This window comes from Oncorhynchus gorbuscha, linkage group LG26 (genome assembly GCF_021184085.1).
Source record: "Oncorhynchus gorbuscha isolate QuinsamMale2020 ecotype Even-year linkage group LG26, OgorEven_v1.0, whole genome shotgun sequence".
Taxonomy (NCBI): Eukaryota; Metazoa; Chordata; class Actinopteri; order Salmoniformes; family Salmonidae; genus Oncorhynchus; species Oncorhynchus gorbuscha.
The window spans coordinates 10,687,545-10,710,067 of NC_060198.1; the positions used below are offsets into that span (position 1 = coordinate 10,687,545).

General features: G+C 45.3%; 1 protein-coding gene across 2 annotated transcripts; it reads right to left on the reverse strand.

The window, feature by feature from the left end:
* Positions 1–672: 672 nt before the first annotated feature.
* Positions 673–22,253, reverse strand: LOC124015278 (dual specificity mitogen-activated protein kinase kinase 7-like). 2 transcript variants are annotated; one of them, XM_046330402.1, is made up of 12 exons: positions 21,692–22,253; positions 20,112–20,159; positions 13,605–13,752; positions 13,356–13,422; positions 13,041–13,154; positions 8,449–8,568; positions 8,198–8,305; positions 7,799–7,978; positions 7,494–7,574; positions 6,436–6,578; positions 6,231–6,276; positions 673–6,022 (listed from the first exon to the last, which is right to left on the reverse strand). In XM_046330402.1, exons 1-12 carry the CDS (start codon positions 21,813–21,815, stop codon positions 5,882–5,884), a joined length of 1,320 nt encoding a protein of 439 aa, XP_046186358.1. In that variant the 5' UTR covers positions 21,816–22,253; the 3' UTR covers positions 673–5,881. The 2 variants fall into 2 exon arrangements, with proteins under 2 accessions (XP_046186358.1, XP_046186359.1); XM_046330403.1 differs by lacking the exon at positions 20,112–20,159 and having other exon boundaries at positions 21,692–22,251.
* Between the last annotated feature and the right edge of the window lie 270 nt (positions 22,254–22,523).

Sequence of the window (22,523 nt, forward strand, 5' to 3'; positions counted from 1 at the left end):
CCACCTTGCTAGAGTACAGATTAAATACGCGCCAATCAGTCCACTTCGGAATAGAAAACTATTATTTCAGTCAGAGTATGCATAAAACATTGACTGCTAGTCTGTTTCAGGAGGATAATTCATTACTTGTGTAAAACCAATCCAAGTTTCAAACAATAGGAGCCAACTTAAAATGGGTATTAGCTTAGCACTCTCTCTAATTCCACCCATGCTTGTAAATGTTAAGGTTTAGACCATAACCTCTGGCTTGACTGAGCAGGATTTCAATGAAATGAGTGCACACACTAGACACCTGAAACCCCACCTCTTTAAGGAATACCTAGGATAGGATAAAGTAATCCTTCTCACCCCCCCCCCCCCCTTAGAAGATTTAGATGCACTATTGTAAAGTGGCTGTTCCACTGGATGTCATAAGGTGAATGCACCAATTTGTAAGTCGCTCTGGATGAGAGCGTCTGCTAAATGACTTAAATGTAATGTAAATGTAAAGTATACAAACATGACAGACATCCTACAGCTCAGCCAAGCCAGTACTAAAAGCACATACACCATCTAGAGTTTAAACCACTCCACTACAATAGCAATGTTTCCTGTGGGTTAGTGTGGTTTGATATTTGGCTTTTGTATCAACGGCAACGCCAATGACAGACTATTCTCTTTACCATGTGTGTCTTGTTTGGCTTAAAAAAAAAAACACAACCAATAAATAATTAGTGATAATACATATACATTGTTGAAATCAGTTGTTTTTTTCTGCCAGTCTCAGGTCTGTGAGACCTGAGACTGGTCCCCTTCCCACCCGACTCAAAAAGCTACTCAAATGCAAACGCCACTCATGACAATTTCAGCATTAATAAGACGCTCTCTGATTGGCGCCGTCTCAAATGGCACCCCACTCCTGTTGTAGTGCACTACTTTTGGTGCACCATTTAGGGAATAGGGTGCCATTTCAGATTCAGTCAAATTAGTTTGACCATACAGTATCAGAGAACCACAAAAACAAAGTGGGGCTTCTGGGCAGAGATAAAAATAAAATGGCACACAAAATATTTAAACTGAGAAACAATCATGATATTTTGCTCATGGGAAAAAAAAAAAAAAATTAAGGATATCGGAGGACCAAAGTTTTACAGCGACACGGGGTGAAGAAGCGGCTAAACGGAGCAGTGAAAGTGATCGCTCCGCTTTGAGAGAAAAAGACACCTTTGACCCAGGCGTTCCGGAAGGACAGAAAGAAGACTTCTTCTCTAACTACACTGTCACACACTCTCCATCTCAACCGCTCTCTAGGATCATCCGGAAATTTCTTTATTCAATTTGGTGTCATCTTTTCCCTGAATATAATACAAATAAAAAACTTTTTTTTTTAAAGACAAAAAAAGGTAAATAATAATCATAGACAAAACCCTTCCAAGACACAGACCTTTGCCCTCCATCCTCACTCACACAGCTAATTGAACAAAAGACACACAGCACATTCAGGAAAAGAAACAGACAAAAAAAGATCTACACAAATGACAACTCATTCTCGCCATGAAACCAACTAAAAAACAATACAAGTAAAAATGTATATTGCAAATAGCAGATTGAAAACAAGTCAAGAGAACATAAAGGCAAGTGTGTATTTTCCTAAGTATACAATTACATTTTTTTGCAAAAGAATATATAATATGTAAAAATTATAAATAGAGTTGTGCCCCCCCCCCCAAACATAATCTAAAATCAATAGCAGTTACATCAGTGACAATAACATGCAATTGATATACTTACAGCATTGGACTAGCAACCCCCAAACTACAAACCCCATTTAACCCACCCCAAAAACTACAACCCAACGGCCCCACCCCAACACAATCCTTAAATAGTCAGCTCATTCAAAAACACGTCTCTCGCTTAACTCAATTTCCCTCTGGAATAGCTGAAGACATGAATTCAACCCGTACTAGGGAGAAGATCTCATTCAGTCACCAACTCCAGTTTCATCACCATATGTTTATATACAGGAGGACTTCCTAATGTACAGCAAGCTGACTGATTTGAATGACTGCATAGTGAAAATGATATTTGGTTTTACTTACAGATGGGGCGATGACACACCCTCCCACCGCACCCCCAAGGTACAGCGCAGCAGCAGACTATGTGCATCCAAAATGGCACCCTATTCACTACATTGTGCACTACTCTCAACCGGGGTCTTATGAGCCCTGGTGATAAAGCAGTGCACTACATAGGGTGTGACTTCAGAGGCACCCTACCAGAGTACATCTTTAACAGCGCTGGCTTTGCCACTGTCTGCTAAGAACACACAAAGCCACTAAACAGCAGCCAACCAGCACCACTGTGGACATATTGTTTATAGCCTACATTTGGAGTGTGTGTGGCGCGACACCGCTGTCCTTGGCAATGGGTTAGGATTAGTATTCAAACTTTTAAAAAATAAATTACTATACATTTTACGAACACACACCAAAACACCCAAGTCATTCAGGTTTTGCACCAGGGGCCTAAAAAAGTTCTTGCCATTTTTAGAAAGGTGAAGTGGCACAGTCACCTGTCAGGTGTTTTCCAACCACGTGTGTATGTGTGTGTGCTTGTAAAAAGACATCAGCAAAACAAAAGAGAAAGTTGACAGTGGGAGACTGGGTCTGACACAGCACTGGACAGCCAAGACTGGGGGAATAGGGTGCACTTTGAGTAGAGTGCACTTTGTAGTGATTTTGGACAACCCAAGGGGTAGAGAACATGTCAATTACAAGGGATAGTACTAATAAAGTACATATGAAGTCAGGCAGCCTAGATTGTATAATAATGTGTCTGTCATTACTACCTGATAGCCTATAGTAGAACCAAAACCAAAGAGTCATGGTTCAATGTTGGTACATGATGATTTGCGGAGGGGCAACAACAAACAGAACGTTGCAGACTGAAACATAACAAAGAACCAACACTGTTCTCTATTCCACAACAATAAGAGAACCATGTAAATTCTACCTGCAACACAGCCAATCTCCTGAACTCTCCAAAGACTTGGTGATGGTGAGCAGTGGCTTATTACAGTACCAGTTTACACAGTAAAAAGGTCTGTCTGGCTGAGTGGGTGTGATTGCTGTGCCCAGGCTTTGTCAGAGTACAAGTCTCTCCCTGTATTCTACACACACGGGCATTGCAACCCCTAAAGCACCCCCCGCCTATCCCACACTAGCTACAGAGAAACTCTGAATATATCGTAGTCATAGTAATCAATTAGAATATCAATAATAACTTGTTTTCGTTGATGACACCTTTGGTGTGTAATGTCAAGGTCGAGCTTGCAGGAGGCCCACGGACGGACAGACAGACGGACAGGTAGACAGACCATTCTAAAATCAGGGTGACCCTGGACTACAATGTCCAAGGTCAAGGTTCACAGGTCAGGACGGACAGACGGACACTCCTTCACTAGTAACAACTAGACTTTGCGGTGCTGTAGTGCGATATGTGACTACAACATGCTATTACACCGTTCGATACATGTGAGGTGTACATCGTTTGCGTGGATTAGTTTAGTGACGTTAACCTATGCTACTCATCTATGGGTTTAACTTTCGGTCACTGTTCTCTCACACCCTTCACCATCAGACTTGCTCTTCTGTATTTGGTAACTGTAAAGACATTGCATTACTTCACTTATTTGGTTTAAAAAGATCTAAAGTATTTGTCCTTTGGTGGACAATTATCGACAGCAATTTAGCAGCAGTAGTAGCAACGTAATAAATAATTAAATATTTTTTGTAAAGATAATAATGTAAAGACAATAATGAATATAACAGCAAACAATCAAAACACAAATCCTAATTCACCCTAAAAAATAAAAGCATAATTGGTATATTGGTGCAACACCATTGAAAGCTTTTACAATGTCCAGATAGCTTTACAAAGTCCAACATCTGATCCATAGCCTGGCTGCCTATGGCTGAATTCAGGGCCCCAAACTCTCGCTCCCTCCTCACATCTCTCCTTTATCAAAACACTCACCGCTCTGCTGTCACTCACTCCTCCCTCACTAGCTCTAGATAGCCCTTGCCTTTCTGTCACGTACCTCTCTTGACCTTCTTTCTCACTTTCTTATCCTTCTCTTCCTCCGCTCCTTTTCACCTCATCCCCGTCATCCCTAATTTTTCATTTTTTTTTTTATCCAACTCTTTCCTCATCTTGCTTCTCCCGAGCTCTTCTTCTGCACATATTCATAGTCGACATTTTCGGTTCCCTCGCTCCATTTCTCTGACATACCATTGATCTCCCTCTCCTATCGTGTCTGTTTCTAGCAGTGATTTGGCTTGGTTGTGTGTTGGGGAAGTCTAGCCTGATCCCAGATCTGTCAGTGCCGTCTTGCAAACTCCTAATGCTCAGGCTAGGAAAGTTGGGAGGGGTAGTCTTGTCTACCTGGCTTTGACTCTGCAGGAGGGGAGGCAGCAGTCAGGAGCAACGAGAGGGCCTTGTGTGACACCCTCCACCAACACCTACCACCTTTGGTTTGCCAAAACTGTGGAGCCGCTAGAAGATGGAACAGCAGAAAGAATGAAATAAAGAAGAGGGTGAGTGGCTTGGTGCCATTTAGAAAGAGCGGAAAGAGGGAGGGTGGAAATGCTCCACAGCCAAACATATCTAATTGTATTATTTGTAAAGGGCAAGCTGCCGTCTCTTGCCTGTTTCTTGACACAAACAACTCACGCCTCCCCTCCAAACGGTTTCTTTTCTAACACTCCTCTTCAACAACAAGCAACACTGCTTTAAACCTCATCTACCTGGCAGTACAGTTTCCCTGACTGAGTTTAAACACAGCAGCTGGGGGTAAATGCAGTAAACCAAGTCCGATAATAGGCAGACTTCTGTCCTCTGTATCCCCTCCATCTCTCCCACTCATCCACCGGTTATCCAGTCCCACTCAAAACCATCCTGAACTCAACATAAATAAATACATACAAAACACCCTTTCTACAGAGCTACGCATAACCCTACTTTTTTTTGTATTTTGCACCGTTTTTCCAATTCAAAGCTGCTAGAACATGTACTTGTTGATATTCCTTGCTAAGCATTTGAATCAAAGTTAATGTTTCTGTCATCTATTGTATTTTCAAAACGATGGTTAAAAACCAGACAAACAAATACAGCGAGTCTAGTTGGACTGTTAGCGCTACAGTGGGACAGCTATTTGCCATCCATAATAGCGAGCGTACACTTGTGTCTTAGTACACACACTCACACACAACCTGTTGAAAGAGTAAGTATAGAAACAATAACACCCGGCTGAATATTGCACTGAACCTTCCACTTCTGAGCCTAGCCATCACTGCGGATGACACTGGGCCTCTGGGCTTGCCGTAGGGACTCTTACATTGTCTTAACACTACATGATGTAGTAGAAATTAGCTCCAGTGTGTATCGACTACTCTGTTGTCAGACCCCATAGCTATGACTAGGGCTGGAGCTGAACAAGATTATACAGGCGCGTGAGATATGACTAGTGAGTGAGTAGTATCTATGTATGTGTTTAACCACGTAAATGCTTTTACAGTATCACTACTGTACGTCAGTATCGAACAGATGGAAAAGTGTGCATGCATCGTGGATACAGAGTAACCTACAGTATGTGCTGAAGTGTTCACGATGATAATGTACATGTGCTGATATGACTTCTGATGACGCCTAACTACAGGGTGAAGCACTACTCTCCCTCGTGTCTGTCTGTCCTGATCCAGACTCAATCAAAATTAATCAACCAGGCTCAATCAATCAATCCACCGAGCCAGTCTGTCTGTCTAGGGATAAAGGCCTACTCCGTGTCTCTGTCCCTCTCTGGGGTCTCCCGGCTGCAGGTTGGGGCGGGGCCAGTGGCCGGGGGCTACCTGCTGAAGAGCGAGTGGAGCTGGTGCTGGCTGTAACATTGGCTGCTGCGCGGCGACTCAGTGCGCTCCATCACCGCCTGGAACCAGCCTGCCACGTCCACCACCAGCACCTCATAGCGCCGAATGAAACTGTGCTCCTGGGGGGGAAGGGGGGTATCAGAGAGAGGAAGGGCAGAAGAAAGGAGTTAGAACACTGCATCCATTCCCTTTCTAATGTACAGATTTTGTCTTTAAATAAACATTTAATTCAGACAACATTCTTCCCTTTCTTGTGATCCCAAATCATGGTTTAGAGTAGAGGTGGTGAAGAATCAGTGTGTGAACAGCTGGAGGGGAGAGACTTACGAGTAGCTTGTGGTATTTTGGCCTTTTTCTGTGATCCTTTGTGAGGCTGTGGAAAGAGGCAGTCAGTGATGTAAAAATTAACAGAAAAAGCACTTGATATTACTTAGCAACTGTACTGTTAGCAGAGACTGGTTGAGAGCCGTAAGACTGCAGAAATTAATAATAAACTCAATGAGTCACACAGTGCGTGTGTGTTTTGTCTCACCAGTCTTTGACGAAGGACTGGAAGTCGAGGGAGAAGTCCATGCTGAGGGGGAGCGAGGGAGGGTCTTCCTGCAGCACTTTGGTCAGGACCTCAAAGTCAGTCTTGCAGTTCTTATAGGGGAACTGTCCTGTGGCCAGCTCCACCTGCAGGCCGAGACAACACATTACAGCGTTAAGGCCAGTTTATACTTGGGTCTACATGTCTGTAGGCAATTAGAATGCGACAAGCATCGCTGGTCAAAACTACATTTAAATTTATGGTCCGTAGACCATCGCTGTGACTGTCAGCTTTCTTGTTGTCGCTATGTCCGTTGTGGTTACCAGACTGCCAAAGCAAACAGAGTTCTAAACTTCGCAGACACAATGACAAACTTTTATTTAGTCGCACTGTGGCAGTAAGCTATTTTCTGTAAACTCGCCATTAATTGAGAGTTTATTTTCCTATAATAATTAATAAAAAGTAGCCAAAGTTAAGACGTTGTCAGTTATTCTCTGGTCATTATTTGAACTGGCTAACGAACCAAAACATTGTTTAGAAAATTGCTTTTAGTTGCCTGGCTTGGCTAGGTTGACATTTACTGAATTCACTTTGCGGACGTCGTTGTGCGTTTACACTTTTTCATAACGACAAGTTTGATTTCGTTACGTAAATTGTCTACAGACATGTCGATAGACCGACTGTAAACCAGCCTTTACACTCAACGACAGGCCACTAAGACTAAAGTTATCAAACCTCTTCACTAGTTAGAAATCAACCCATAGCCCCTAACCTAGACACCATTTCATGCTCCCTTGTGGACGTGAATAGCTGGATGGCTGTAAACAATACTGCGAAAAGTCCACCTAGCCTACCAAAAGACTTGATGGAGCAATTATCATAATACTTACACCCATTTGATCCTTTCAGATGGATGACAGGACATTGAGAAGTGTCAAAGCGTAGAAGGTAGGTAAAGGCTCTCAACTTTTGGCCAGGGCCAAATACGAAGGCACAGGACTGACCAAAAGAAATGCACTGCATAGGGAATAGGGTGTGATGAAGTAGTGTGGTTGTTTTACCAGAGAGATGCCCAGGCTCCAGACGTCTGCTCGGATGTCATAGTCAGGCTTGCTGGGATCTGGGGGGTCTATTCTCTCAGGCTGGGGACACAGAGAAACAGGCTTGGGTTAGGGGGAAACTGCAATTATTGTACCAATACACAGGGAAATTAGAAACATTTGACAGAGGACAGCAGCATTCAGAATTTTTATGTGAGTTATGTGCAACCCCAGGTGGAAAAATAGTGGCGCTTTAGCATCAAAATGGCAGCCTTCACTTCGGTAGGTTAAACGTGGTAGGGTACGTGTCCACCAAGGTGACTCACAGCCATGTAGGCAGCACAGCCGGCACTGCGGGTCTTGGCCTTGGAGTCGACGAGTCGGCCGCTGATGCCAAAGTCACACAGCTTGATCTGGCCCTTGTTGTCCAGCAGGATGTTGGAGGGCTTCACGTCCCGGTGTATCACACCGTGCTTCTCCTTCAGGTACAGCAGAGCCGACACTATCTGTCGACACACAAAGGGTAACCCACTACTACATTGAAGAGAAGGTGAATAAACTTTTTATGGGATGGGGTCAATTCCACTGGAACTAAATTCAGGAGATGAACTTAACATAATTGAAAATGAAGGGCAATTTTTTTATTCTGAATTTGAGTTTCAGTTCAAAGCCTGAATTGAGGGTATGAGAGCGCAAGAGATAAGACGCGAGATGGAGAGACTCACTGCCACGGTCATCTTGCCCAGGATACGTTCAGGGATGGGCCCCTGGATCCTCTTCTTGAGTTTCTCAGCACACGTCCCCATCAGCTCCATTGCGATGAACACATCCGTCTGAGGACCAATCACAGTCAGTCACAGAACATTGGCATTTTAAACAGAACAGTGAAACGGCTACAAGAAAGCCTTTTCTGTCAATCTGAATAAATATGGTTTAAATGATGTGACATACTAAATTATCTGTGCGTGTGACTCACGTTGGTAACTATGGCACCGTAGCACTGGATGATGTAAGGGCAGTCGTGGCTCTTCAGCACCACATCCAGATCCATCAGAATCCTCTTGTTCTCGTCCTTGTTTCCTGTCCGGCGCATTTGCTAGACACACACACACAATAAATCAGTCATTATTCAACGTTGATATTTTAGTTGAGGGAGGAGAACTTCAACCAACTAGATGGCACCACTAATTTACAACTCCGCCCACCCCACAAACCTGTCGAGCACTTAACCATTAGCCATTCACATACTGCCGGTTTCCCGGACACAGATTAGGACTAATCCTACACTAAAAAGGAGATTTAAAAGGAGATTATCCACTGAAAGTGCTTTATAGTCCAATCTGTCTCTGGGTAACCATAGTAACCTATCTCACTCCAGAGTATCAGCTGTTTCCAGCAACCTACATCCCCTGCCCCCTCCTCATCCAAACCTATCCCCTGCCCCCTCCTCATCCAAACCTATCCCCTGCCCCCTCCTCATCCAAACCTATCCCCTGCCCCCTCCTCATCCAAACCTATCCCCTGCCCCCTCCTCATCCAAACCTATCCCCTGCCCCCTCCTCATCCAAACCTATCCCCTGCCCCCTCCTTATCCAAACCTATCCCCTCTCATCTATATACAGTAGGTCACCAGATGGTGAAAAGTGAAACTGTATATATATATTTTTTTTTCCATATGATTGAATTCTAGAGGTAGGCCTATGTATTTTAAGAACATAACACACGGATTATAAAGTTTGTACCTGCCAGTTAAGGCTGAACAAAACATAGCATTCTACATGTTAAATTGCATAGCTATAATACACTGCTCAAAAAAATTAAGGGAACACTTAAACACAATGTATCTCCAAGTCAATCACACTTCGGTGAAATCAAACTGTCCACTTAGTAAGCAACACTGATTGACAAATGTCACATGCTGTTGTGCAAATGGAATAGACAACAGGTGGAAATTATAGGCATTTAGCAAGACACCCCCAATAAAGGAGTGGTTCTGCAGGTGGTGACCACAGACCACTTCTCAGTTCCTATGCTTCCTGGCTGATGTTTTGGTCACTTTTGAATGCTGGCGGTGCTTTCACTCTAGTGGTAGCATGAGACGGAGTCTACAAACCGCACAAGTGGCTCAGGTAGTGCAGCTCATCCAGGATGACACATCAATGCGAGCTGTGTCAAGAAGGTTTGCTGTGTCTGTCAGCGTAGTGTCCAGAGCATGGAGGCGCTACCAAGAGACAGGCCAGTACATCAGGAGATGTGGAGGAGGCCATAGGAGGGCAACAACCCAGCAGCAGGACCGCTACTTCCGCCTTTTGTGCAAGGAGGAACAGAAGGAGCACTGCCAGAGCCCTGAAAAATGACCTCCAGCAGGCCACAAATGTGCATGTGTCTGCTCAAACGGTCAGAAATAGACTCCATGTGGGTGGTATGAGGGCCCAACGTCCACAGGTGGGGGTTGTGCTGACAGCCCAACACCGTGCAGGACGTTTGGCATTTGCCAGAGAACAACAAGATTGGCAAATTCGCCACTGGCTCCCTGTGCTCTTCACAGATGAAAGCAGGTTCACACTGAGCACGTGACAGGCGTGACAGAGTCTGGCAGAGGGTCAGTCATGGTGTGGGGTGGCATTTCTTTGGGGGGGCCGCACAGCCCTCCATGTGCTCGCCAGAGGTAGCCTGACTGCCATTAGGTACCAAGATGAGATCCTCTGACACCTTGTGAGACCATATGCTGGAGCGGTTGGCCCTGGGTTCCTCCTAATGCAAGACAATGCTAGACCTCATGTGGCTGGAGTGTGTCAGCAGTTCCTGCAAGAGGAAGGCATTGATGCTATGGACTGGCCTGCCCGTTCCCCAGAACTGAATCCAATTGAGCACATCTGGGACATCATGTCTCGCTCCATCCACCACAGACTGTCCAGGAGTTGGTGGATGCTTTAGTCCAGGTCTGGGAGGAGATCCCTCAGGAGACCATCCGCCACCTCATCAGGAACATGCCCAGGCGTTGTAGGGAGGTCATACAGGCACGTGGAGGCCACACACGCACTACTGAGCCTCATTTTGACTTGTTTCAAGGACATTACATCAAAGTTGGATCAAGCCTGTAGTGTGGTTTTCCACTTTAATTTTGAGTGCAACTCCAAATCCAGACCTCCATGGGTTGATACATTTGATTTCCATTGATATTTTTTTGTGTGATTTTGTTGTCAGCACATTCAACTATGTAAAGAAAAAAGTATTTAATAAGAATATTTAATTCATTCAGATCTAGGATGTGTTATTTTAGGGTTCCCTTTATTTTTTTGAGCAGTATATAATCATTTATAGCTCCAGCCATTATCCCTGTAGGCCATGTTGTTTGTGCCTGTAACCATGACTGTGTATACCAAGAATAAGCATTGTATGTAACCCCCGCATTGGAAGTCAGTCACTACTAGTCTAATAGTTAAACAGTTAAATTGGGGGTGGGGGGGGGGGGGTAACAATGCTTAATTGTAGCAGTGACGATACAGTATAATTACTATCATTGTGTGAGGATAAACAATGGAAGGCAAAGCCCAGAGAGAAACCGATAGAGAACGGCAATACTGAACTGACAAACAGCCTAGGGCTGTCTCCAACAGTTATATCCTCTGGACAAAATCGTCTGCTATGGAATTATGTGTTCTGCCACAGTAGGAAAAACCAATGCTATGGCCTTAACCCAAATAGCGGCAGTAGAACATCCACACAGCACTTGCATAACAGAATAGGCCTAATGTTTCGAGCTGCTGGAAGGCGATTAAGGTTCCCACTGTTCAGCAAGAATAGGAGCAAGGCTAGTTTCATGCCATTAGGCTGTTGAACAGTGGGACATAGGACAGATGCAGGCCCAATACACAGTCAGACAGTAGGCTGCAGAGACTTTGAATATGTTGAAATGTAAGTGTGTACTTGTGGACTAACTTTGCAGTTTTCCATACTGCATGTAATATGTTGTGTTTGTATGCTGACTAGGGATGCACAATATAATCGGTAAGCATATCGGAATCGGACGACATTCGCTAAAAATGGCAACATAGGCATCGGCCCGATGTCTAGTTTAACGCCGATGCGCAATACCGATGTCTCAGCTGACCTGCATAACGTAGGTAGATGACGTAGTGTCGCCACGGAAAAATACAGCGCTACACAGAACAAAATCTGGAAAATACTAAATCGCACACTTCCAACAACTAAACAAGTTCAAGTCGAGCAGTCATTTGAAAGAGCAAGAACATTTCAGGGAGACAAAGGCGAAACCCATTAACGCCAAGAAAATGGAATTCATAACCTTTGACAATCAACCGTTCTCTGTCATGGATGTTGGCTTTTGCTGACTGGTCAATCACCTAGAGCTCCGGTACACCTGACCAAGTAAGGGCTATTTTTCAGATGATGTTGACCTACCGGAGATACACAGTACTGTGGAAACGCACATCCCTGAGCAACTTGCTATGGGCGTCACTGCTATTAGCTTCACGACTGACATTTGGACCAGCGACTTCAACCCCATGAGCATGCTGAGTCTGACAGCACAGTGGGTCGACGAGGATTTCGTACTAAGGAAAGCCGCATGCTCAAGAATGTGCTGGTTCTCATACCGCTGTTGCCATTTCAATGGCATTTGAGAACATGAACACACTCCTAGCGCCATTCGAACAACTGACTGGAGAAATAATCTCATCAACCGTGTCTGCAGAAGACGTGATACCCTCTGTCATGGCATTGAAACGCTGCTCAACAAAACCACCGACACAGACCGTTGGGGTTAAAACTTGTAAAGGTACTCTACAAGAGGCTGTGAACAAGATATTCCGTGGCATTCTCTCTGAGCCTCTACTGTGTCGCCACCATGCTCTATGCTAGGTACAAGGACCGCTACTTCGATGCAGACAAGAAACAGGGTTTAGGTGAAATGTTAGACACAGCTGGACAAGACTGAAACGGACTCAGTGACAGTGCGCACCAAGGAAGAGAGGTCATAGACAGACAGCTGAAACGTCACTGCTTGACATGCATGATGAAATCCTGGTTAAGACTGAACAAATGAACAACGAAACAGCACGTAAGTGAAAAAAACAGGTTTTGACTATGTTTTTACTGGTAATGGGGACATATGTTAATGCCAACAAAATAACTTTTTGGTCAGTATGTGTGTGTGTTTCAACTATGTACTAGAACGCTTAAAAGGCTGCTAAAATGTCAAGTATCGATATAGTTTTTTTGGGGGAAGGTAAATATCAGAATCGGACAAAAATGTCATATCGGTGCATCCCTAATGCTGACACCATGTAATGAATTTCCATCTAAATGGACAATAAAGTATATTTTATCATAAGTGTCAAACTGCAACAAGACAACGCATCCAGGACAACAGAATCAGCGCGGAGGCCGGAAGGACAGACTTTTCATCCTCAAGACATGAAAGTGAAGTGACCCTCTGCCAGACAATATAACGCGCTTACAAACTGCCTGTTTAAAACGCAATTCAGTGCTATTATATATGGTCTTAATGCCAACAAGCTGTGGTTGGAGGTAGACAAGGCTTACTTTGACGGCGATGACGTGGCCCGTCTTCTTGAAGCGCACTTTGAACACCTGGCCGCACGTGCCGCTGCCGATCTCCCCCTCGCTGATCAGGTCACTGACTTCGGCCGGGTACCGCTGAGGAGGGGAACAGGTGACGAGTCACAACATGTCAATGACAAACATACACCGCACATGTACTACAGTACTCATAAAGCTCTGCGTATGATATCCGGTTGTAAATGGCGTCCCGAATGCTTGTCAATACAGCACATTTTAATGAGTAGAGAGAAATACAAAAAAACAATAATCACTTTAGGCAATGCTATGGTCTCTTACCTGGCCGTCGATCTTCAGATAGCCTGTCTGCTTCATGATCTCCTGCAGCTTCTGGTCTATCTCCGCACTAAGGGGACACGGCACAGACACACACAAAATGTTAGGTGTGTCATTTGACGCCTGTGTGTGAATGGGAGCATTTAAAAACATATTTTTGTAACTTTCTGTATCCCTTTCCAGAACACGAATGCTCCGTGTGCATGTGTGTGTGCATGTGTGTGTGTGTGTGTGTATGCGTGTTTGTCTTACTTCTCCACACTCTTCACCAGGCTGTACTGTGGCGTGGGCAGGTTGAGCATGTGTCGCGGGCGGCTGGGGTAGGAATGGTGCTGGGGTGAGCTCTCAGAGGATGAGGAGCGACTCCCCCCTCCGTCGTTAGCCAGGGGAAGCTGAAGAGCTGGGGGGGAGAGAGAAGAGTATAAATTTGGGAAGGTAAAAGAGGAAGACTGGGGCTGTCCTTTATTAGCCTGGGTGCCAGTCTGTTTTAGCCCGTGTCTGCTTTAGGAAACTTGTCGTTGTCAGAAAGAGACGGGAACCCAGGCTAGTGTTACTGTAATCAACTCCACTCTCCTTACCTCATCTCTCTTCTTAATGATCATTGAGCTTACAGCATTGAAGAGGGCAGCGTTGTAGTGGAATCTATCTAGCTCTTTGACCAAACAGTAATAGAGAGAGAGAGAGACCTAAGGAAAGGAAGCCAAATAGCATTGGGATTCTAACTCCGTCACTGACGGGCTATTGAAAACACCCTGACAGTTACAGGTCTACAGTGCCTTCAGAAAGTATTCAGACCCCTTGACTTTTGTTACAGCCTTATTCTAAAATGGATTAAGTAAACACTTTTCCTTAACCTACACACCACACCCCATAATGACAAAGCAAAAACAGGTTTAGACATTTTTACTCATAAAAAAATTCAAAAACAGAAATACCTTATTTACATAAGTATTCAGACCCTTTGCTATGAGACTGGAAAATGAGAACAGGTGCATCCTGTTCCATTGATCATCCTTGATATGTTTCTACAACTTGATTGGAGTCCACCTATGGTAAATTCAATTGATTGGACATGATTTGGAAAGGCACACCTTTCTATATAAGGTCCCACAGCAGACAGTGCATGTCAGAGCAAAAGCTAAGCCATGAGGTCGAAGGAATTGTCCTTAGAGCTCCGAGACAGGATTGTGTCAAGGCACAGATCTGGGGAAGGGTACCAAAAAATGTCTGCAACATTGAAGGTCCCCAAGAACACAGTGGTTCTCATGCTTAAATGGAAGAGGTTTGGAACCACCAAGACTCTTCCTAGAGTTGGCCGCCCAGCCAAAGTTGAGCAATCAACTTTGACAGAGCTCCAGAGTTCCTCTGTGGGGATCGGAGAACCTTCCAGAAAGACAACCATCTCTGCAGCACTCCACCAATCAGGCCTTTATGGTAGAGTGGCCAGACATTTTACATCATTTACATTTAAGTCATTTAGCAGACGCTCTTATCCAGAGCGACTTACAAATTGGTGCATTCACCTTATGGCATCCAGTGGAACAGTCACTTTACAATAGTGCATCTAAATCTTAAAGGGGGGGGTGAGAAGGATTACTTATCCTATCCTAGGTATTCCTTAAAGAGGTGGGGTTTCAGGTGTCTCCGGAAGGTGGTGATTGACTCCGCTGTCCTGGCGTCGTGAGGGAGTTTGTTCCACCATTGGGGGGCCAGAGCAGCGAACAGTTTTGACTGGGCTGAGCGGGAACTGTACTTCCTCAGTGGTAGGGAGGCGAGCAGGCCAGAGGTGGATGAACGCAGTGCCCTTGTTTGGGTGTAGGGCCTGATCAGAGCCTGGAGGTATTGAGGTGCCGTTCCCCTCACAGCTCTGTAGGCAAGCACCATGGTCTTGTAGCGGATGCGAGCTTCAACTGGAAGCCAGTGGAGAGAGCGGAGGAGCGGGGTGACGTGAGAGAACTTGGGAAGGTTGAACACCAGTCGGGCTGCGGCGTTCTGGATGAGTTGTAGGGGTTTAATGGTACAGGCAGGGAGCCCAGCCAACAGCGAGTTGCAGTAATCCAGACGGGAGATGACAAGTGCCTGGATTAGGACCTGCGCCGCTTCCTGTGTGAGGCAGGGTCGTACTCTGCGGATGTTGTAGAGCATGAACCTACAGGAACGGGCCACCACCTTGATGTTGGTTGAGAACGACAGGGTGTTGTCCAGGATCACGCCAAGGTTCTTAGCGCTCTGGGAGGAGGACACAATGGAGTTGTCAACCGTGATGGCGAGATCATGGAACGGGCAGTCCTTCCCCGGGAGGAAGAGCAGCTCCGTCTTGCCGAGGTTCAGCTTGAGGTGGTGATCCGTCATCCACACTGATATGTCTGCCAGACATGCAGAGATGCGATTCGCCACCTGGTCATCAGAAGGGGGAAAGGAGAAGATTAATTGTGTGTCGTCTGCATAGCAATGATAGGAGAGACCATGTGAGGTTATGACCGAGCCAAGTGACTTGGTGTACAGCGAGAATAGGAGAGGGCCTAGAACAGAGCCCTGGGGGACACCAGTGGTGAGAGCGCGTGGTGAGGAGACAGATTCTCGCCACGCCACCTGGTAGGAGCGACCTGTCAGGCAGGAGGCAATCCAAGCGTGGGCCGCGCCGGAGATGCCCAACTCGGAGAGGGTGGAGAGGAGGATCTGATGGTTCACAGTATCGAAGGCAGCCGATAGGTCTAGAAGGATGAGAGCAGAGGAGAGAGAGTTAGCTTTAGCAGTGCGGAGCGCCTCCGTGATACAGAGAAGAGCAGTCTCAGTTGAATGACTGGTCTTGAAACCTGACTGATTTGGATCAAGAAGGTCATTCAGAGAGAGATAGCGGAAGAGCTGGCCAAGGACGGCACGTTCAAGAGTTTTGGAGAGAAAAGAAAGGGATACTGGTCTGTAGTTGTTGACATCGGAGGGATCGAGTGTAGGTTTTTTCAGAAGGGGTGCAACTCTCGCTCTCTTGAAGACGGAAGGGACGTAGCCAGCGGTCAGGGATGAGTTGATGAGCGAGGTGAGGTAAGGGAGAAGGTCTCCGGAAATGGTCTGGAGAAGAGAGGAGGGGATAGGGTCAAGCGGGCAGGTTGTTGGGCGGCCGGCCGTCACAAGACGCGAGATTTCATCTGGAGAGAGAGGGGAGAAAGAGGTCAGAGCACAGGGTAGGGCAGTGTGAGCAGAACCAGCGGTGTCGTTTGACTTAGCAAACGAGGATCGGATGTCGTCGACCTTCTTTTCAAAATGGTTGACGAAGTCATCTGCAGAGAGGTAGGAGGGGGGGGGGGGGATTCAGGAGGGAGGAGAAGGTGGCAAAGAGCTTCCTAGGGTTAGAGGCAGATGCTTGGAATTTAGAGTGGTAGAAAGTGGCTTTAGCAGCAGAGACAGAGGAGGAAAATGTAGAGTGGAGGGAGTGAAAGGATGCCAGGTCCGCAGGGAGGCGAGTTTTCCTTCATTTCCGCTCGGCTGCCCGGAGCCCTGAAGCCAATCCTCAGTAAAAGGCACACGACAGCCTGCTTGGAGTTTGCCAAAGGCACTTAAAGGATTCTCAAACAATGAGAAACAAGATGATCTGGTCTGAAGAAACCAAGATTGGACTCTTTGGCCTGAATTCCCAAGCGTCACTTCTGGAGGAATCCTGGCACCATCCATACGGGGAAGCATGGTGGAGGCAGCATCTGTGGGGATGTTTTTCAGTGGCAGGGACTGGGAGAATAGTCAGGATCGAGGGAAAGATGAACGGAGCAAAGCACAGAGAGATCCTTGATGAAAACCTGCTCCAGAGCACTCAGGACCTCAGACTGGGGCGAAGGTTCACCTTCCAACAGGACAATGACCCTAAGCACACAGCCAAGAAAATGCAGGAATGGCTTTGGGACAAGTCAGAGCCCGGAAATGAACCCGATTGAACATCTGGAGACCTGAAAATAGCTGTGCAGCGATTCCCCCATCCAACCTGACAGCGCTTGAGAGGATTTGCAGAGATGGAAGAAACTCCCCAAATACAGTTGTGCCAAGCTTGTAGCATCATACCCAAGAAGACTTGATGCTGCCAAAGGTGTTTCAACAACGTCCTGAGTAAACGGTCTGAATACTTGTGAAATGCGATAGCCATTTATTTATTTTTTAAAGCCAAAAATGTTCAACTATGGGCTATTTTTTATTTATTCAAGTCAGTTAATAACAAAATCTTATTTACAAAGACAGGGCAGAACGACAGATTTGTACCTTGTCAGCTCGGGATTCGATCTGGCGACCTTTCGGTTACTGGCCCAACGCTCTAACCACTAGGCTGCCGCCCCAGTATTGTGTAGATTGTTTTCTTCATTATGGGGCGGCAGGGTAGCCTAGTGGTTAGAGCGTTGGACTAGTAACCGGAAGGTTGTGAGTTCAAACCCCCGAGCTGACAAGGTACAAATCTGTCGTTCTGCCCCTGAACAGGCAGTTAAGCCACTGTTCCTAGGCAGTCATTGAAAATAAGAATTTGTTCTTAACTGACTTGCCTGGTTAAATAAAGGTTAAAAAAATAATAATAAAAAATCACTGTCATACATTTTAGAATAAGGCTAACGTAACAAAATGTGTGAAAAGTGAAGGGGTCTGAATACTTTCCAAATGCACTGTATAGATTGGCTTATAAAATTTGGGGCCATTCTACTTCAGGTCTCACCCATTGCCTCTCAGTTTATACACATTTAGGGTGCATCCCAAACGGCCCCCTAGTGCACTACTTTTGACCAGAGCCCTATGAGAGCCCAGATCAAAAGTAGTGCACTATAAGGGGAAATTGTACCATCTGGGACTCCCCCATGTTTCTATTCAGACTTCAAAAAGGAGTGAATGAAAGCAGTCCATGCTTAATTTGACCATGACGGACAGACAGAGCAGGCCAGTGTAAGTAGAACGATATCAGTTCAGTCTCCAAGAGGTCGGCTGTGAATGTCTATAGACCACAATACGAACACTTCGACAAGACATTCCACAAGTATTAGCAATAGCAACACAACCCGTAGCCTGTATATTAGCAAAGCATAGGTAAAAAACTTAAATTGAACTTGAAGGGTAGTTTAGCCGATTCATTTTTACTACATAATTTGACACAAAGGCTAAAAGTGTTATTGGAGACAACACTCCACAGGCATATAGACAGGGTGAGCACTGAGCAGTGGAGACCAGCTACGAGAGCAGTGTTAGCTTTGACCCACCATGCACCCACACAAACAGACCATGCGTCCAGACTGCTGCTCAGTCAGTAGCTAGCTAGCAGCACCACCACCAAAAGGAGTGGACCCTCTGCTGCAGAACATTGGAGCTCTCTCAGTGACCTCTGAGACCCCCCCGAAGAGGACTCCACCCCCCCCAACCAACCCGCAGTTCAGACCGTTCATATGATATGTTTTATACACTGTGTGAAAAGTGCCCCATTCCTAATCTGTGAATGGGGTCGTTTTGCAAAGGGCACCTTCGGAGCCTTTGGTTTGTTTGAAGTTTTCAAAGCAACGAGGTAGTGTTGAGCAGTTCTTTAAAACACCTTTTCAAGAGATAAATGCACCAACGCCAGGCAGTAGCTTTTATCCCTGGTTCAATCACATGCAGCCAGGACCTGCTCACTGTAGAAAATCGGTTAGTGGGTGTTAGTAAAGGACTCGGGCAATTTTTGGTTTGGCAAAGACCAGACAGTCCTCCACACAGCTGGATCCAGACAGACACACACACATCAGCCACCACTGGCAATTGACAGTGCCACTGCAAGGGGGATGCCAGGAGAGAATGCTTAGTTAGCGCACAAAGAACACTATCTGACCCTGAGAAAGAGCATGGAAGAAACAGACGGACACACAACAAGACAGACAGAAATTAACCTGTCACAGCCTGAACTGCAGAGCAAAGAGAATGCCAGCTTGGGCCCAGCCTGGATGAAGACATGACAGACAGGCTGAAGGACAAGTCTTCAGCCGTGAAAGGAGGAAGAGAAGAGGTGGTCAGATTTGGTCACAGCAGCACTCCTGCAGACCAACCGGTGGTGGGATGCTGGATTAGACTGTGTAATAAAAACCGTGCAGGAAGCCACATGCACCTTTTCTCTGCAACCAGCAAAACGGGTTAATAATATCCTCACACACGCGCAAACCCAGGCATACACACTCACTGCCTTGCCACTGGCACTCACATATGGAGAAGAAGAGATGGAAAGATGGAGGGAGAATGAGATTAGAGTGGAGGTGAGACTGCGACCAACTGGGGATACAGTGCAAATGGCCACTTGAAAATAAAAGATGCCTCTTGGCTTCCATACTGTCAGAATAGTCTTAGAATATTTTAGGTGTGCTGTGTACAATTGTGGGCTAAATGTCTGAAATTACAAATGTTACACAACAATAGGTTTAGCCTATCACACATATTTTGTGAGAGAAGAATTCATAGACTGTGTTGTGTTATGTACTGCAATTAATTTAGGCCTACATTCATATCTAAGGATAATGTACAAGCGCTGGTTATAGGTATCAGTCAGGCCAGTCATTCAGGTTTGGTGAAACCATCTGAAGAATGTGTGAAGTTACTAGCAACTATACGTTCTGTTCTGAGCTATTGAGGGTGAAACGTTCCCTTTCTGATGAATAGGAGGAGTGACATGGAGATGGGGAGAGAAAAGAGAGGGATAAAGAATGGATTGTGAGAAAGAGAGGGAAGGATGAATGGACGGTGCAGTGGCAGACAGAGAGAGCGATGATTGAATGATACCTGCACGTTGGGAAGGAGCTGGAGCAGGACTGAGCTGGATCACGATGACTGGACAGAGGAGAGAAAATACACATGTGCATATTACTGCACTGTAAAATGCCAGGTACTCACTCACACATACCCTGTCTAACACCCACAGAGACTCACCAATAAACTACCATACATACACACCAATGACCTACAACTCCACACTAACACACACACACACAAAACAAAATGAAGGAAGGTTCAATCAAACAAAAGCACCTCAGACCAGTTGATATGCTGTGTGTGTGAAAAAAAAAACTAGCACCTCAAATGTTGAGCTCGTCAAAGATAATAGAGTAGCATTACCACACCATCTTTGCTTTCCCATGCCTTTAGCTTTCCAATGAGGCTGGGAGAGAACGCATCAAGAAGAAACGCAGTGAGAAGAAAACGCATCAAATACCTTGATATGAAAGTATAAAAAATTACCTCAGGGCGACACCACCACTATCGGCATAGAGTTAAGTACCCATGTCACCATATTGCACTGAATGTGGCTGGCATTGAATGGTGCAAGACGAAATTCACCCATAAGCATTGGGCAGGAGCCAAGCCTGTTTGAAATGTTTGACCTTCATATCGCTGTAAGCTGATCCTAAATCGGGGCTGTTGGGATAAATCCTGCATGGTGCATTTGTGGCTTGACTGGCAAAGACTCTAGCTGGCCAGCTACATTATGCCCACACACTCTGCCAGATGTGTTCGTCTACATTATGACCAAAACATTACCTGCCAAATATGTTCAAGACTTCCGAAATAAGGAAATATCCATCATGCCCAAAATATGAGAAGAGCATTAATGCAAAACAAATCACAAGACATGGAATTGGTTTAGAAAATGAAAACACCGAAAAGATAACAGCTGTTGTTTAGTTTTGTAGTTACTAACACCATATTCGTGCAATTTGTGACGTGACAAGAGCCACTTTCAGGGGTAGTTTGCTAGCTATCTTGAACGTTATAGCTGGCAAGTTTGTTCACGCAACTAAATGGTAAACTGCGTTAGCTCGAAAAGCTAACGTTAGCTTAGCTGGCTACTAACAACACTGACTCGGTCAAAATCACATTTGAAGTATCGCTAGAAATGTATACACACACAAGCAATGTCTGGTTAATGAAGCATATTAGACCAGATATAAATGTCAAATACTGAGAAACAGCTCATTTTCCGTGTTGAGAAATTAACAACAACAAATGGACTGACGGATGGATGATGGGGCCTACTAGAGCTAACTTAGCTAGTTGCTAGCCAGCAGTTGCCAGGACAGAACCAAAACACAGTTCGGGATTTAAATTGAGTTTCGGTTACAACGTTGCACTGATATACAATTCTGGTTTACATAGTTTCAAAATGTTTACGTGATCTATTATATACATGGAAAAGGAATGACACCTCTGGGCAGGGCAACGTCCCGAGTTGGGGTATTTGTTTATCCATTTAGTCTGTTAGCTAACAGCAGCAGCATATCCCTATCACACCCCCTCACTCTGCCTCTCCGTTCGCTTATTTCCCCTTTCCTTTCTCCGTTACCGACTCCCCCACGGATACTCACTTGGCCTCGGACGTGAACGTTGTGGACTCATGTCGATATTGAGGTCAATTCTTCTACGAGCTTCTTTATTTTCTTGCTTTAGTTTCTCCTCGATTCGAGAGAGTCTCTGTTCCAGCGACGACATCTTGAAAAATTGAACACTATCAAAGATGATCTATTATAATGAGTAGATAGCAGAGTGACCGTTCTAACGATGGAAATACATGCCCTCAATGATTGAAGGCAGGCGCGATCATGTGGGACCATTCTAACCAATGAGAGGTCATAGGCGAGCGTGAACATGCACAACTAAGTCGTTTTTCTCAAATTGCCAGAATGCCACGTTCATCCAATTACATCAATATATTTGTAAATCCTAAACATTACGAAACTTCTGTTCGATCAAATAAGCCTAACGTAATTCAACTTCGGACACTCTCATATACCTCCGTACAGAAAAAGGGCTTAATCTCACTCCGACAGATTTTGGGCGGAGTAAATCCTCTCGCTTCGCCTCTTCCTCTCTGGCATCATCGAGCGAAACCAGCTAGCCCAAGGCTCCCTCTCTTGTGGACTATACAGGCAGGGACGGCTGATGTCCCAATGCCCTCCCTGTTTGAAACATTCTCATTTCCATAGAAAATTGGCTTGCTTGCATGTTTGGTATAGCACGTTGGAAAATTTGCTGTCAAGCTTTGGGGCCATAGAACTCATTGACACAAAATGTAATCAACTAAAGTATGCATGTCAATTTATCATGCAAATATAAAATACTATTTTCCCAAATTAGCACAGTCCTACAATTTACTCGCTCATCACACAGTCCCAATTCAAAACATAAATAAAACTGCAT

Bases quoted from the DNA above. Each gene is read 5' to 3' on its own strand.
- LOC124015278 (XM_046330402.1), bottom strand. From the start codon at position 21,815: ATGTCGTCGCTGGAACAGAGACTCTCTCGAATCGAGGAGAAACTAAAG. The intron at 8,569-13,040 runs GTAAGCCTTGTC...GTGTGTGTCTAG, and splicing joins GCCACGTCATCGCCGTCAAA to CAAATGCGCCGGACAGGAAA. The intron at 6,023-6,230 runs GTAAGTCTCTCC...CTTCCCCCCCAG, and splicing joins CAAAATACCACAAGCTACTC to GAGCACAGTTTCATTCGGCG.